The sequence below is a fragment of the Ranitomeya imitator genome, chromosome 6, assembly GCF_032444005.1.
Source record: "Ranitomeya imitator isolate aRanImi1 chromosome 6, aRanImi1.pri, whole genome shotgun sequence".
Lineage (NCBI taxonomy): Eukaryota > Metazoa > Chordata > Amphibia > Anura > Dendrobatidae > Ranitomeya > Ranitomeya imitator.
In genome coordinates, this window is record NC_091287.1 from 95,409,427 (window position 1) to 95,427,068 (window position 17,642).

Consider the following 17,642-nt stretch of genomic DNA (forward strand, 5'->3'; position numbering starts at 1 on the left):
ATATTATTCCTCTCTATACACTGGGTATATGTGTACAATACCCTAGCTGGTGATATCTCTAACACTGAGAGAAGGGAGGAATAGAGCAGAGAATGCTGTCTGAGCCGAGCAGTGGCTCTAATGGATTTGTATTAGTTTTACAGATCATTTATTTAGATAAAGGAATTACAGTAACTCAGTCGCAGCATAGTGGAAAAACATTTTTAAGGAGGACCATTACGAAATTTGATTAAGTGATAATGGAACAGCATGGCTCGGTTTATAGTATAGTATGGTGGCAATATCTGAGAACTGCAGCTCAGCGCCTTCTCAGATCAGTGGATGCTAAGCAGTAATTCTGAATAAATAGGCATTTCACCAGAGCTGAAAACAACTGATCGGTGGCGTAATAGCGGTCAAACCTCCACCAGTCTGATATCGGTGATCTGTTCTAAGTTACCGAAGGATATGTCATCAATATCATAAGGCTAGACAATCCCTTTAACTTTTCACTTAGAAATCAAATAACAACACATACAACTTGGTGAAAAGTTGCACATAGATAGCCTTTAAGTGTGGTTTAATATGTTGCTTATATCTGACACCTTTTGTTGGTGTCATAAGCCTTCGCATATATCTATTTTGGCTCCTGAAGGAATTTCTGACACTTGTAGTTGAGAATGTTCCCTTTTTTGTAGTTGGAAGGTTGTTGGTCTGCTCAGCTATCTTTGTTGCATGCCATCCTATGTAGCTTCTCCAGCCCATATGTGTCTCCTGGTCACACCATTGCTAAATCTCTCTTTGGTTCCAGGCTTTTTAATGTTTTTTTTTTCCTTAACAAGGGAGTATGGTGCCGCCTGGTATGATCCGGTGACCTAGGAGCTGTATGAGAACTTTCACTGGAGAAAGTGGCCACTGTACTGACCGCAATCCTGAACTTAACACTGCAACTAGAAGTAGCCGTGGAGTGTACCTAACACACCTAGACACCTCGTCACAGCCGGAGAACTAAATACCCCCAAAGATGGAAATAGGAATACTATCTTGCCTCAGAGAAAATCCCCAAAGGATAGACAGCCCCCCACAAATATTGGCGGTGAGTCGGAGAGGAAAAAACATACACAAGCAGAAAAACAGGATTAGCACAGGAGGCCACTCTAGCTAGATAGGGCAGGATAAGGCAGAGTTCTGTGCGGTCAGTATAAAAACCCTTCAAAACATCAGCAGAATACACAAAAACTTCCTACATCTTACTGAAAGATGTAGGAGCGTAAATCTGCAACTCCAGTGAATCCTACAATCAGAGCAGGAATAAAACTGAAACAAGCACACCGGCAGTGTGCCACAGAAACAAAAACCAAACACTTATCTTTGCTGAAATTGGCAGCGAGCAGTAGAAGCCAGAAAGTGATCCAACACTTCACAAGGAACATTGACTACTGGCAAGGGCTAAAGGATCCTGCCCACTAAAATTCACAACAGCCGCCACGCTGATATTGTGACTATCGTATTATTTAAAAGGTGCATACCTTTTCAGCAAAGTTCCCTGCTCTGATGGGTAGCTTCCCAACAGTAAAGGTGAAACACGCAATGCTGCCGATAGTGGAGGCTGTGCGGCATACTCCTGGCATTGGCCTTACTGATATATTTAGAGGAGCCCCTAGATCGCTGGTTACTAAGTTTACAAGTATTTATGGTTGCAATGAAATCATGTTGGAATTCATAGTTGTATCCAAAGATATAAATGTCCTTCTTTGGTTTTTGTATAAAAGTCTCCACTTTTTACTTCTTCGTCTGCTGACATGTTCTAGACAGTTTATGAATCAACACGTACATATATGAAAATAAAAGGAAACGAGGTATATTTGGCTGCAAAGAATCACATAAGACAACTCAACCGAGATGCGATGTGGTGCCAACTCCGATTATCTTCAAACTTCTGTGCCAGGCTTGCCAGACATACACCCGTGTCTACTGCTTTAATCTACATTTTCTATAAATTGTTCATTCGTCCAGAAATAAGTTGCCAAAAGCCAACTATTTCCTAAATAATCAGTCATAGAGATCTAAGTTATGGAGCATACATGTCTTCTCGGAGTATTAGACATAAAATATAAGTTGGCTTACAGTTAAGTGTTATTTATAGTGTATGTGTGCATAATTCAGTGCTTGTCCTAGCTGAAGATATCTGAGGTTAAGGTTGTGGTCATGGGTGGGATGTTTCCTAATACAAAGTGGATTTATAAAGCAGTCATTTCATTTGGAGACTTTGTGCTATTTTCCTGCAGAAAACCTAAGATACTACAGTATCATGAAGTTGCCACAGATCTGCTTTGATTTCCTCCCATGAGAAATAGTTATGTCATTTAAAGGGTTTTCCCATGAACAAAGTTAATTTTAATCAACATTTTAATCAATAGATCTCAGAATATAAATAATAACTTCCCCAATTGGATGTGTTTAAATAAAATGTTCCTATGCTGAGATAATCTTATAAATGTGCCCCTGCTGTGTGCTGTGTAATGTCTGTGTCTGACCGTACAGGGACATGGTCTGATCATACCACAGCTCCTGGGCAGGGGAGGAAGGAAATGAGAATACAGACAGGACAGCACGGGATCACAAATGATTCTTTCTTTGAAGTAAAACTTAGTTTAAAAACAGGCAGTAAAATGTTTTAACTCACAAAAAGAAGCAGCTGTGTCCTGTCTGTATTCTCTCTTGCTTCCTCCCCTGGCCAGGAGCTGTGGTATGATCAGACCATGTTCCTGTACGGTCAGAAACGGCCATTACACAGTACACAGCAGGGGCACATGTATAAGACTATCACGGTAAAGGAACATTTTTTTAAACACATCCAATTGTGGAAATTATTATTATTTCAAATTCTTTTAGTTCTGTTAATTGAAATGTGCGTTACTTTGTTCATGGAAAAACACTTTAAGGAAGAGCTTGTTGGTCCCGTCCTATCAAAAAATAATTCGATACAGCAATCGCAGTAGAATGTAAGTCTCACTAAAAAATCAATTTATACAATAACAACATGGAAAACTTAATATTGACTTGTCCCTTTCAATTAATATGTAATTATTTTACCTAGCCTAACCTGAATCTGGAGTAGTTATTTTTTTGTTCCCGTGCCTCTGTATTCCTGAGACACGCCCCCTCTTCCTTGTATATAAAACTAGTCTTATTAGATAATGAATATTCCCAAAGAGAAGAGTTGAGGACCATACCCGCTTGGCTAACAAGACCAGATTTACATATAAGTCACAGGGGCCATGTCTCATGAACAAAAAGGTGCAGGAACAAGAAAAAAAGAACAGATTCAGGAGAACAGCGGAATTTACATCTGGTATAAAATACATGCTTATGGCAAGTGACAGGTCCTCTTTAACGGCACTCGGTTATACAGGTGTGACCAATGTAACATATTTCATTCCAGCAAGGAAGAGGTTAACTACTCATATATCAGCAGGACCTCTTAATGTAAGATGATTTGGTCTTGGCATTTTTTTCACAGTTTGAAGTTCTAAGCATAATAAGGCTAAACTCCAACCTCCTCAGGTCAGACCTGACCCCAGGTCACCTAATCACGCTACAATAGCTAAAGACATCTTTCCAACAGGACATACAAGTGTGTGACACAAGATGCTCACATATCCAGATTTTAAAGTAGAAGAGCTATGATTTATTGATGGTAAAGCGCAGTACACGGCAGCAGACACTAAGCAATGTATGGGGCTGCTGAGCTCCCATCCATACATAGCTTAGTTATGGCTGCTGAGCTCCCATCCATACATAGCTCAGTTATGGTTGCTGAGCTCCCGTCCATACATAGCTCAGTTATGGCTGCTGAGCTCCCATCCATACATAGCTCAGTTATGGTTGCTGAGCTCCCATCCATACATAGCTCAGTTATGACTGCTGAGCTCCCATCCATACATAGCTCAGTTATGGCTGCTGCAGAGTGGCTTTCGGATGGGGAAGCCAATTGTCAGACCTGTTATGGCTGGCAATCAGGCAACACAGCGTGCAGTAATCAGCGCACATGCAGAGATCTGGCAATAACCCAAAACAATAGGACGAGCTCTGAGACGTGGAATCTCTGTAGACTGCAGTACCTGATCTATCCTCACACAACTGGAAGCAGCAGTGGATTGCGCCTATCAACTACCTATGCAACTCGGCACTGCCTGAGGAGCTGACTAGCCTGAAGATAGAAATACAAGCCTGACTTACCTCAGAGAAATACCCCAAAGGAATAGGCAGCCCCCACATATAATGACTGTTAGCAAGATGAAAAGACAAACGTAGGAATGAAATAGATTCAGCAAAGTGAGGCCCGATATTCTAGACAGAGCGAGGATAGCAAAGAGAACTATGCAGTCTACAAAAAACCCTAAAACGAAAACCACGCAAAGGGGCAAAAAGACCCACCGTGCCGAACTAACAGCACGGCGGTGCACCCCTTTGCTTCTCAGAGCTTCCAGCAAAAGATAATAACAAGCTGGACAGAAAAAACAGAAAACAAACTAGAAGCACTTATCTAGCAGAGCAGCAGGCCCAAGGAAAGATGCAGTAGCTCAGATCCAACACTGGAACATTGACAAGGAGCAAGGAAGACAGACTCAGGTGGAGCTAAATAGCAAGGCAGCCAACGAGCTCACCAAAACACCTGAGGGAGGAAGCCCAGAGACTGCAATACCACTTGTGACCACAGAAGTGAACTCAGCCACAGAATTCACAACAGTACCCCCCCCTTGAGGAGGGGTCACCGAACCCTCACCAGAACCCCCAGGCCGACCAGGATGAGCCACATGAAAGGCACGAACAAGATCTGGGGCATGGACATCAGAGGCAAAAACCCAGGAATTATCTTCCTGAGCAAAACCCTTCCATTTGACCAGATACTGGAGTTTCCGTCTAGAGACACGAGAATCCAAAATCTTCTCCACAATATACTCCAATTCCCCCTCCACCAAAACAGGGGCAGGAGGCTCCACAGATGGAACCATAGGTGCCACGTATCTCCTCAACAACGACCTATGGAATACATTATGTATGGAAAAGGAGTCTGGGAGGGTCAGACGAAAAGACACCGGATTGAGAATCTCAGAAATCCTATACGGACCAATAAAACGAGGTTTAAATTTAGGAGAGGAAACCTTCATAGGTATATGACGAGAAGATAACCAAACCAGATCCCCAACACGAAGTCGGGGTCCCACACGGCGTCTGCGATTAGCGAAAAGCTGAGCCTTCTCCTGGGACAAGGTCAAATTGTCCACTACCTGAGTCCAGATCTGCTGCAACCTGTCCACCACATAATCCACACCAGGACAGTCCGAAGACTCAACCTGTCCTGAAGAGAAACGAGGATGGAACCCAGAATTGCAGAAAAATGGAGAGACCAAGGTAGCCGAGCTGGCCCGATTATTAAGGGCGAACTCAGCCAACGGCAAAAATGACACCCAATCATCCTGGTCAGCGGAAACAAAACATCTCAGATATGTTTCCAAGGTCTGATTGGTTCGTTCGGTCTGGCCATTAGTCTGAGGATGGAAGGCCGAGGAAAAAGATAGGTCAATGCCCATCCTACCACAAAAGGCTCGCCAGAACCTCGAGACAAACTGGGAACCTCTGTCAGAAACAATATTCTCAGGAATGCCATGTAAACGAACCACATGCTGGAAGAACAAAGGCACCAAATCAGAGGAGGAAGGCAATTTAACCAAGGGCACCAGATGGACCATTTTAGAAAAGCGATCACAGACCACCCAAATGACAGACATCTTTTGAGAAACGGGAAGGTCAGAAATGAAATCCATCGAAATATGTGTCCAAGGCCTCTTCGGGACCGGCAAGGGCAAAAGCAACCCACTGGCACGTGAACAGCAGGGCTTAGCCCTAGCACAAATTCCACAGGACTGCACAAAAGCACGCACATCCCGTGACAGAGATGGCCACCAGAAGGATCTAGCAACCAACTCCCTGGTACCAAAGATTCCTGGATGACCGGCCAGCACCGAACAATGAAGTTCAGAGATAACTTTACTAGTCCACCTATCAGGGACGAACAGTTTCTCGGCCGGACAACGATCAGGTTTATTAGCCTGAAATTTCTGCAACACTCTCCGCAAATCAGGGGAGATGGCAGACACAATGACTCCTTCCTTGAGGATACTCGCCGGCTCAGATAACCCCGGAGAGTCGGGCACAAAACTCCTAGACAGAGCATCCGCCTTCACATTCTTAGAGCCCGGAAGGTATGAAATCACAAAATCAAAACGAGCAAAAAATAACGACCAACGGGCCTGTCTAGGATTCAAGCGCTTGGCAGACTCAAGATAAGTAAGGTTCTTATGATCAGTCAAAACCACCACGCGATGCTTAGCACCCTCAAGCCAATGACGCCACTCCTCGAATGCCCACTTCATGGCCAGCAACTCTCGGTTGCCCACATCATAATTACGCTCAGCAGCAGAAAATTTCCTGGAAAAGAAAGCACATGGTTTGAACACTGAGCAACCAGAACCTCTCTGTGACAAAACCGCCCCTGCACCAATCTCAGAAGCATCAACCTCGACCTGGAACGGAAGAGAAACATCAGGTTGACACAACACAGGGGCACAGCAAAAACGACGCTTCAACTCCTGAAAAGCTTCCACGGCAGCAGAAGACCAATTAACCAAATCAGCACCCTTCTTGGTCAAATCGGTCAATGGTCTGGCAATGCTAGAAAAATTACAGATGAAGCGACGATAAAAATTAGCAAAGCCCAGGAATTTCTGCAAACTTTTTAGAGATGTCGGCTGAGTCCAATCCTGGATGGCCTGAACCTTAACCGGATCCATCTCGATAGTAGAAGGGGAAAAGATGAACCCCAAAAATGAAACTTTCTGCACACCGAAGAGACACTTTGATCCCTTCACGAACAAGGAATTAGCACGCAGTACCTGGAAAACCATTCTGACCTGCTTCACATGAGACTCCCAATCATCTGAGAAGATCAAAATGTCATCCAAGTAAACAATCAAGAATTTATCCAGATACTCACGGAAAATGTCATGCATAAAAGACTGAAAAACAGATGGAGCATTGGCAAGTCCGAACGGCATCACCAGATACTCAAAATGACCCTCGGGCGTATTAAATGCCGTTTTCCATTCATCTCCCTGCCTGATTCTCACCAGATTATACGCACCACGAAGATCAATCTTAGTAAACCAACTAGCCCCCTTAATCCGAGCAAACAAGTCAGAAATCAATGGCAAGGGATACTGAAACTTAACAGTGATCTTATTAAGAAGGCGGTAATCAATACACGGTCTTAGCGAACCATCCTTCTTGGCTACAAAAAAGAACCCTGCTCCCAATGGTGACGACGATGGGCGAATATGTCCCTTCTCCAGGGACTCCTTCACATAACTGCGCATAGCGGTGTGTTCAGGTACGGACAAATTAAATAAACGACCCTTAGGGAATTTACTACCAGGAATCAAATCGATAGCACAATCACAATTCCTATGCGGAGGAAGGGCATCAGACTTGGACTCTTCAAATACATCCTGAAAGTCCGACAAGAACTCTGGGATGTCAGAAGGAATGGATGACGAAATAGACAAAAATGGAACATCACCATGTACTCCCTGACAACCCCAGCTGGTTACCGACATAGAGTTCCAATCCAATACTGGATTATGGGTTTGTAGCCATGGCAACCCCAACACGACCACATCATGCAAATTATGCAGTACCAAAAAGCGAATAACTTCCTGATGTGCAGGAGCCATGCACATGGTCAGCTGGGCCCAGTACTGAGGCTTATTCTTGGCCAGAGGTGTAGCATCAATTCCTCTCAACGGAATAGGACACCGCAAAGGCTCCAAGAAAAATCCACAACGTTTAGCATAATCCAAATCCATCAGATTCAGGGCAGCGCCTGAATCCACAAACGCCATGACAGAATATGATGACAAAGAGCACATTAAGGTAATGGACAAAAGGAATTTGGACTGTACAGTACCAATAACGGCAGAGCTATCGAACCGCCTAGTGCGTTTAGGACAATTAGAAATAGCATGAGTAGAATCACCACAATAGAAACACAGTCTGTTCAGACGTCTGTGTTCGTGCCGTTCTACTTTAGTCATAGTCCTGTCGCACTGCATAGGCTCAGGCTTACTCTCAGACAATACCGCCAGATGGTGCACAGATTTACGCTCGCGCAAGCGACGACCGATCTGAATGGCCAAGGACATAGACTCATTCAAACCAGCAGGCATAGGAAATCCCACCATTACATCCTTAAGAGCTTCAGAGAGACCCTTTTTGAACAAAGCCGCTAGTGCAGATTCATTCCACAGAGTGAGTACTGACCATTTTCTAAATTTCTGACAATATACTTCTACATCATCCTGACCCTGGCATAAAGCCAGCAGATTTTTCTCAGCTTGATCCACTGAATTAGGCTCATCGTAAAGCAATCCCAGCGCCTGGAAAAATGCATCAACATTACTCAATGCAGAATCTCCTGGTGCAAGAGAAAACGCCCAGTCCTGTGGGTCGCCGCGCAAAAAAGAAATAATAATCAAAACCTGTTGAATAGGATTACCAGAAGAATGAGGTTTCAAGGCCAAAAATAGCTTACAATTATTTCTGAAGCTCAGGAACTTAGTTCTGTCACCAAAAAACAAATCAGGAATCGGAATTCTTGGTTCTAGCATCGATTTCTGATCAATAGTATCTTGAATCTTTTGTACATTTACAACGAGATTATCCATTGAGGAGCACAGAGCCTGAATATCCATGTCCACAGCTGTGTCCTGAAGCACTCTAATGTCTAGGGGAAAAAAAAGACTGAAGACAGAGCTAAGAAAAAAAAATGATGTCAGGATTTCTTTTTTCCCTCTATTGGAAATCATTGAAAGGCTCCTTGTACTGTTATGGCTGGCAATCAGGCAACACAGCGTGCAGTAATCAGCGCACATACAGAGATCTGGCAATAACCCAAAACAATAGGACGAGCTCTGAGACGTGGAATCTCTGTAGACTGCAGTACCTGATCTATCCTCACACAACTGGAAGCAGCAGTGGATTGCGCCTATCAACTACCTATGCAACTCGGCACTGCCTGAGGAGCTGACTAGCCTGAAGATAGAAATACAAGCCTGACTTACCTCAGAGAAATACCCCAAAGGAATAGGCAGCCCCCACATATAATGACTGTTAGCAAGATGAAAAGACAAACGTAGGAATGAAATAGATTCAGCAAAGTGAGGCCCGATATTCTAGACAGAGCGAGGATAGCAAAGAGAACTATGCAGTCTACAAAAAACCCTAAAACGAAAACCACGCAAAGGGGCAAAAAGACCCACCGTGCCGAACTAACAGCACGGCGGTGCACCCCTTTGCTTCTCAGAGCTTCCAGCAAAAGATAATAACAAGCTGGACAGAAAAAACAGAAAACAAACTAGAAGCACTTATCTAGCAGAGCAGCAGGCCCAAGGAAAGATGCAGTAGCTCAGATCCAACACTGGAACATTGACAAGGAGCAAGGAAGACAGACTCAGGTGGAGCTAAATAGCAAGGCAGCCAACGAGCTCACCAAAACACCTGAGGGAGGAAGCCCAGAGACTGCAATACCACTTGTGACCACAGAAGTGAACTCAGCCACAGAATTCACAACACAGACCCCACTGATCTCATTTCATCCTGGACAACTCCTTTAAGCTATACCAAGTCACGTATAAGTGTCAAGATGCAGAAAACTGTATCTAAAAAATTGAGCTTGAGTTGGTACACATGCAGAAGTTAAATGCATGTTCACATTGGCCACAAAACATTAAAACCTACAAGAGAAAAAAAGTAAGCAAAAACCCTGATGTAATTAAGTAAAAAAGCAAAAGTGCATTTAAATAACACAGAGTTTTTAGTAATACTGTTTTTTGATCCAAAAATAGCACAAAAGCCATCCCACCGCGTCAAGGTAACTCTGATCGGGACAGTCCTACACTGTCTAGTATTAAAACCTTACCATGTGTCAATGTTGACCTCAGTGTGAATAAGGGCAGACAAAAGGACTAGGCCTAACCAGGGAACACCAGACTGGGTAAGCCTTATATACAATCTGTAGCTCAGAAACAGGGAGGCCACACCCTGGCTTGCACAGAATGCAACAATACAAAGAAAAAAAACACAAAAATTGAGCTTGAGTTGGTACATATGCAGAAGTTAAACGCATGTTCACATTGGCCACAAAATATTAAAACCTACAAGAGAAAAAAGTAAGCAGAAACCCTGATGTAACTAAGCAAAAAAGCAAAAGTGCATTTAAATAACAGAGTTTTTAGTAATACTGTTTTTTGATAAAACAAATCACACACATATCGGAAGGAGATATAAAAGGGGAGACAAGGGGCGCTGAGTCTAAGTGTAGGTGTATATTCACAGCAAGAAATATATATTGTTGCACTCACCCTTTAGATGTCTTGTATGTACATTCAATTGATCCGTATGATGGATCCACGCCTTATAATATGCAGCACTATTGCAGGAACTATGCCAGCCTTGATCCAAGGATTGCATGTGAATACAATGGTTAGAGAAAAAAAAATTCCTTTCTTGGCGCTTCCGGAAGACAAGGACAGTTTGAAGGTTGAGATAATTTGCTCAGTACCAAATTTATTAGGACACTTTAATAAGAACAAAACAACGCGTTTCAGCCCACAACGGCCTTCATCAGGTATTATATGTGCTTTTGATAAAAAAAATAGCACACATGTTGCAGCCAAGATAAGTTTTTTGCCAATTTTCAAATATTGCAGCAGAAATCATAGCAGTGTTAGGTGAGAATGCCGCGCTCTAAATTGCTGTCTACTAGTGTGTGTATATATATATATGTGTTAGGTGTCGAGTTCCTGCCGCTGCACAGGGGAAATCTCGAGCCCCCTCCTCTGCGGTCTCCCATTCTTCTTCAGCCGCAGTGGAGCCTGCTCAGCAGAGACGTCGGTCCCAGCATCTGGCTCAGTCAGATACTGTGCTCTTTGTTACTGCTGATCTTCCGGGCTCAGCCATTGTAACCAGCACTGTTCAGCTTTTCCGCTACTGAGCATGCCCAAGGGACGACCTCTCATTGGAGGTCGGGAGTCACATGCTCAGGTCCTGAAGCAGTTCCTATTGGACCACTAGGAAGGTCCAGGAGAGCTTTCTCTATAAAAAGTTTGCATGGCCGCACGGCCATACGCTAGTATCAACTTATGTTTATGAGCGTATGAGCTTAGCTACTTGGTGGTCTGTGTCAGCATGTGCTCAGGGTCGGCTGTATAGCCACTAGAATTCCGGCACCTCCGGAGAGAAGTTTGTGTGTGAATATAGGGCTGGCATATAGCCACTAGAATTCCAGCACCTCCGGAGAGGAGTTGTTTGTGTGCTGTTGCTGATTGAACAACCACTGTATGCTACCTTCTCTGTTAGTCAGCTGTGATCCTCTGAGAGGTTAACAGAGCACAGCGTTACCTTTAATCCTGGCGACTCTGTGAAGCAACAGGGTTCGCTCCTATACAGACCGGGTAACGGAACCCGTGTCTATTCAGGCGTAGTACCGCCATTTAGTGCCGCCATCTACTAGCAGCAGGTTCCACTCCTGCATGGTGGACCCCGAGCTGCAAATGCACCTATACTATCTCCATATTTACTCTGTGCGTTCTGCCAGCCCTAACAATATGTATATTCACAATTGCATTTCCTTCAATGTGGTAATTAGGGACATTAGGCTCAGGAATGTATGGTATTTAATTGAACTATTAAAAAAGTTTAATGTTAATCCCACAGGAAGAGATTTTGTTATTTATCGAAACTAATCGCCATTTATCAAAAGCCTATTATGATTATAGCACAATTATGCATTATTATCCTGTACCGTAGCTGTCATAAAACCTGTTACAACTGCTCTATTTACCAAGATGTTGTTAAGACTTGAAATCTCCTTCCACCCTGGTTACTGTTTACTGTTAATAGAAATATACAGTTATATGCAGTACTGAGACCATCCATGTGTATATATATATATATATATATATATATATATATACTAGATGGTGGCACGATTCTAACGCATCAGGTATTCTAGAATATGCATGTCCACGTAGTATATTGCACAGCCCACGTAGTATATTGTCCTGCCACGTAGTATATGGCCCAACCACGTAGTATATAGCCACGTAGTATATTGCCCAACCACGTAGTATAATGCCCAGTCACGTACTATAATGCCCAGTCACGTAGTATATTGCCCAGCCACGTAGTATATTGCCCAGTCACGTACTATATTGCCCAGTCACGTACTATATTGCCCAGCCACATAGTATATTGCCTAGTCACGTACTATATTGCCCAGCCACATAGTATATTGCCCAGACACGTAGTATATTGCCCAGCCACATAGTATATTGCCCAGTCAGGTACTATATTGCCCAGTCACGTACTATATTGCCCAGCCACATAGTATATTGCCCAGCCACGTGGTATATTGCCCAGCCACATAGTATATTGCCCAGCCCGCGTAGTATATTGCACAGCCCACGTAGTATAAATCAATGTGGGCATCATATCCCTGTTAAAAAAAAGAATTAAAATAAAAAATAGTTATATACTCACCTTCCGTTGGCCCCTGGATCCAGGAAGCGTTTACCGACGTTCCTCGCGCGCTCTGGTCTCAAGAGTGCGTTGTGGTCTCGCGAGATGATGACGTAAAAGTCTCGCGAGACCGATACACCATCATCTCGCGAGATCACAATGCATGGACCGGTCACCGGAGCGTCGCGAGCAGCGGGAAAGGCGCCAGAAGGTGAGTATATGATGATTTTTATTTTTTTTTATTATTTTTAACATTAGATCTTTTTGCAGCATCAATAGTAAAAAAAAGTTGGTCACACAGGGTTATTAGCAGCGTTAATGGAGTGCGTTACACCGCGGCATAACGCGGTCCATTAGCGCTGCCATTAACCCTGTGTGAGCGCTGACTGGAGGGGAGTATGGAGCGGGCACTGACTGCGGGGAGGAAGGAGCAGCCATGTTGCCGCCGGACTGCACCCGTCGTTGATTGGTTGTGGCAATGGTCGTGGGCGTTTTGCCACGACCAATCAGCGACTTGGATTCCATGACAGACAGAGGCCACGACCAATGAATATCCGTGACAGACAGACAGAAAGACGGAAGTGACCCTTACTGGGATCACTCACCCATACTCTGACTTTCTCGACACCTACAAACTGTCAGTTCCAGACTCTCAGAAGGACGGTAGCTTTCCCCAACTTAGACAGCCGTCTCGGACTCCGCAAGTACATGTCCTCCTACGTGCACTATCCAGGAAATGTGTCCTTCCCGGACCTTCCAACACAGAGACCATGTGACCAAACAACAGTCTCATTATGTCCCATGAGACACACCCATTGATGGGAGGTAGTGGTTAGCCAGACCCGCCCAGCTCTCCGACTAACCTGCAAGCCCAGCCCTTTATAAACTAAACAAGGTTCATGGAACTACAGGTCCCAGAGCAACATTCCAGGCCTACAGTGCAGAGGACCTCCACCTCTGCGACACATACTGACCATTCACAATAATGCCGGTCACTGTCTTACAATATCTCTCTTTCTCTCTCTCTCTCTCTCTCACTCTCTCTCTCTCTCTCTCTATATATATATATATACAGTACAGACCAAAAGTTTGGACACACCTCTCATTTAAAATTTTTTCTGTATTTTCATGACTATGAATATTGTACATTCACACTGAAGGCATCAAAAATATGAACTAACACATGTGGAATTATATACTTAACAAAAAGTGTGAAACAACTGAAATTATGTCTTAAACTAGATGGCAGCCCGATTCTAAAGAATCGGGAGTCTAGAATCCATATATACTTGATATTCGGCAGGAGCTTGAAGAGCAACGTCACTGGGCCCGCCTCCACGCAGTAGAAACTTGCTGTGAGGTAAAAATTCAAAAATCACACCAAAATGGCGGGTGGAGTGTGTCACAGTACGGCACGTTTCTGATTGGTCGCTCGCAGCAGGCGGCAACCAATCAGACACTGGACACTGTTGACGTCACTTATCTCCGGACATTAGCTCCGGACATTAGCTCCGGACATTAGCTCCGGACATTAGCTCCGGACATTAGCTCCGGACAAAGCCACGGAAGTTGGCACAAATTTCATGAAGTAGTATTCTAGGCAATTATATATAAGATTCTAGGTTCTTCAAAGTAGCCACCTTTTGCTTTGATGAAAATCTTTAAATGAGAAGGTGTGTCCAAACTTTTGGTCTGTACTGTATGTATCTATAATCATAATAGGCCTTTGGTAAATGGTTATTGATTTGAGTAAATAACAGAAACTCTTTCTGTGTATTAACATTAAACTTTTTGTAATATTTATAAGATGTGATTGTAAATAAAAGGAAAAATGAAGCAGCGCTAAATCCATCAGATTATGGCTGATCATAAAATGTAGCCAAATTAAAAGGAAGGAAGCAGCACTTCCTTTTAATGTGCCCAAAGTTTAGTAAGTTTGTTCCAGGCCTAAAATTTGAGATTTTGATTCCAACAATGAGCATTTTTCAAATTATTCAATTTGCTCACATCACAAGGAAGTTGCTGCCTCTTGTGGAAATGACACTGAAAAACCTGAATTAAATGATTAAAGGGAACGCATTATCTGATTCATGCTACCCAAACCACAAACATGAGATACGTAAGCCCGAGCCTTGGCTCATCATCTCCACTAAATGTGAGTTGTGACTCTTGATTAAAGTCGGCCACCACTGACACTGATATGGCGTCCCTCAAATGTCTGGACACCAATTGTAAGATATGAATAGGGATTGAGGCCAAATCATTCTTGTGTTTTTTTAATATGAATTATGTCATAATAATGTCATGAAAAGCTGCTTTGAGACATTGCGGTTGAAGTGAAGGAGTTCCAGACAGTTCTGCCCTTCCAGCCGCAACCAGGGCTGTGGAGTGGGAGTCGTGGAGTGGGGAAATTGAGGACTCAGAGTCGGTGGTTTGACTTACTAACTCCACAGCCCTGGCTGCAGCTATGGACATGATGGACGGACCGACGTCACCACAATATCTTGGAATCTTTCTTCACTCCACATGTGTTCATGATATCTCAATCCATTCTTATATTCATATCACGTTGTCTCAATTCTGCATCCATATTTCCTGAAGGTGCTTATATATTCATCTAGTAATGACGTTCCTAGCATGTGTTTATTCCGCTAACGGCTTTGTCTCTGATTTTCAGACTGTGGGTTGAATGTACATAAACAGTGCTCCAAGTACGTTCCCAGCGACTGCCAGCCAGATCTCAAGCGCATCAAGAAAGTGTACAGCTGCGACCTTACCACACTGGTGAAAGCACACAATACTCCGAGGCCAATGGTGGTGGAGATGTGCATCCAAGAGATTGAAAGCCGAGGTTCGGAAAATTATTCTTCTTATTTTCCTTTAAAAATGTAATGCAAACACAATTACAAGTTTCCTCTAGTTTATATCTATTGCAATGTCTTTAGATCTATAACGGTAGTACCGTCAAGTCTTTGGAGAGTAAATCTCTCAGATGCAGGCGAGTGCCTCTCCTCTTGCTTCGAGATATCCTGAAAACAGTAGCAAGTGATGAGGAGGAGCTTCGGAAAACCCCCCCACTATTTTACGTTACTCTGTAAGGAGATGTCTATGCTATCTGCCACCCCCTAGTGGTCGTGATTTGAATTGCAGCCTGTCAACAGTTTTGCTATTGCGCTGCAAAAAAGTAATGATTTTATAAAAAAAGAAGAAATTCTGGTTAGGTAAGGGTGGACACATTTAGGTGGAGTGTTAGCACGGGTAATGCTATTAATGATTTCTATGTGTGACAGCTTAATTCCTATAATATAATGCCAAAAGAGGTGCTAGTCTCTCATACATATAGCACACCTTCTTGTAGAGTAGATTGTGACACTTTTCTAGTGAACTTTATGTGATGAATGGGTTAAATAAAAATGATTTTAAATGCATACATGACTGTCTCGTTTTAAAGGGGTTTTCCACATATAATTATTTTCTGCTGATGTACTTCCTCTTGGAAGCAGAGATGTTATTCACCATCCCCTGTTTCTTTGATGCGTCGTCTGTAATAGTGTAACAGCTCAATTTATTATTTGCACCTAAGAGATCAGCGTAAAATATTTATACATGGAAAACCCCTTTAAGTCTCCTTAAAGGTGCTAAAAGCTTTGCACACTGAAAATAAACAGCATGTTTGATGTTCCAATAAAGCATATTAATGACTGGTCACTTTGCTAAATATATGTAACAATTACAATTAGTGAGCAAAGGTTTTCTAGGATGTTAGACTTCTTAATAAGGTTAATAAACACATGGATGCAATGGTTCTTATTTTTGCATCAGATGAAAGAATTAATTAAAAGGGGGACTAAGCTAAGATTTTTTTTTTAAGCGGTTCAAAATGCATAAAAATAATAAAAGACGTCAAATTCACCTTAACCACTGCAGCCTCTCCCGCTGTTCTTCCTGTTGCAACAATGACGTCTAGATATAGACATGACTGCTGCAGCCAATCACTGGCCACTGCTGCAGTCAATCACTGGCCAGTGCTGCAGCAGATGATTAGCTGTATTAGTCACATGTCTTTTTTTCAGGATGTCATCACTGTAACAGTAAGTTAAAGCGTGGGGGAGATTGATATGGTGATTTTAGACTTTAGTTTTATATTTAAACACATTTTTAGCTATTTTCAAAAATATTTTTTGGCTGGCCTCTAAGTCATTGGCCAGTAATATTATGGTCCTCTATTGTGCTTCTGTGCCTCTGGTTTCATATGAAGGCACACAGAGGTTTGTTCTGTCAGCGTATTTCCTCCATGCCCGAAGGTGCTGGCACTCTTGAAATTGTTACAGAAACTGAAGTATTTCTCCCAGAAAAATTTTGCAATCGCATACGTTTTCTTATACACGTTTACTTCCTTTGTGTGTATGGGAACAACACAAAACAAACAGAGACACAAAGGTAAATTGGACATAATTTCACTCAAAGCCCCAAAAATGAGTCAGACAAAATTGTTGGCACCCTCAACTTAATATTTGGTTGCACAGCCTTAGGAATTAATAACTGCAATCAATCGCTTCCTATAACCATCAACAAGCTTCTTACACCTCTCAATTGGAATTTTGGACCTCTCTCTTCTTTTGCAAATTGCTCCAGGTTCTTACAATCTCTCTACAGGTGTTCAATGGGCCACTTCAGAACTCTCCAGCACTTAGTTTCCATTCATTTCTGGGTGCTTCTTAAAGGGAACCTGTCACCCCGAAAATCGCGGGTGAGGTAAGCCCACCGGCATCAGGGGCTTATCTACAGCATTCTGTAATGCTGTAGATAAGCCCCCGATGTTACCTGAAAAAGGAGAAAAAGACGTTATATTATACTTACCCAGGGGCGGTCCCGCTGCTGGTCAGGTCGGATGGGCGTCTCCGGTCCGCTGCGGCGCCTCCTATCTTCTTTCCATGACGTCCTCTTCTGATCTTCAGCCACGGCTCCGGCGCAGGCGTACTTTGCTCTGCCCTCTTGAGGGCAGAGGATAGTACTGCAGTGCG

At 43.2% G+C, this 17,642-nt stretch overlaps 1 protein-coding gene across 1 annotated transcript in view; it reads left to right on the forward strand.

Moving 5' to 3' along the window:
• Positions 1-17,642, forward strand: part of CHN2 (chimerin 2) — a 476,488-nt gene that overhangs the window by 434,151 nt on the left and 24,695 nt on the right. Inside the window, exon 9 of the mRNA XM_069729934.1 lies at positions 15,296-15,469. Coding sequence (XP_069586035.1) covers positions 15,296-15,469 — 174 coding nt within the window. The remainder of the gene's footprint in view (positions 1-15,295; positions 15,470-17,642) is intronic.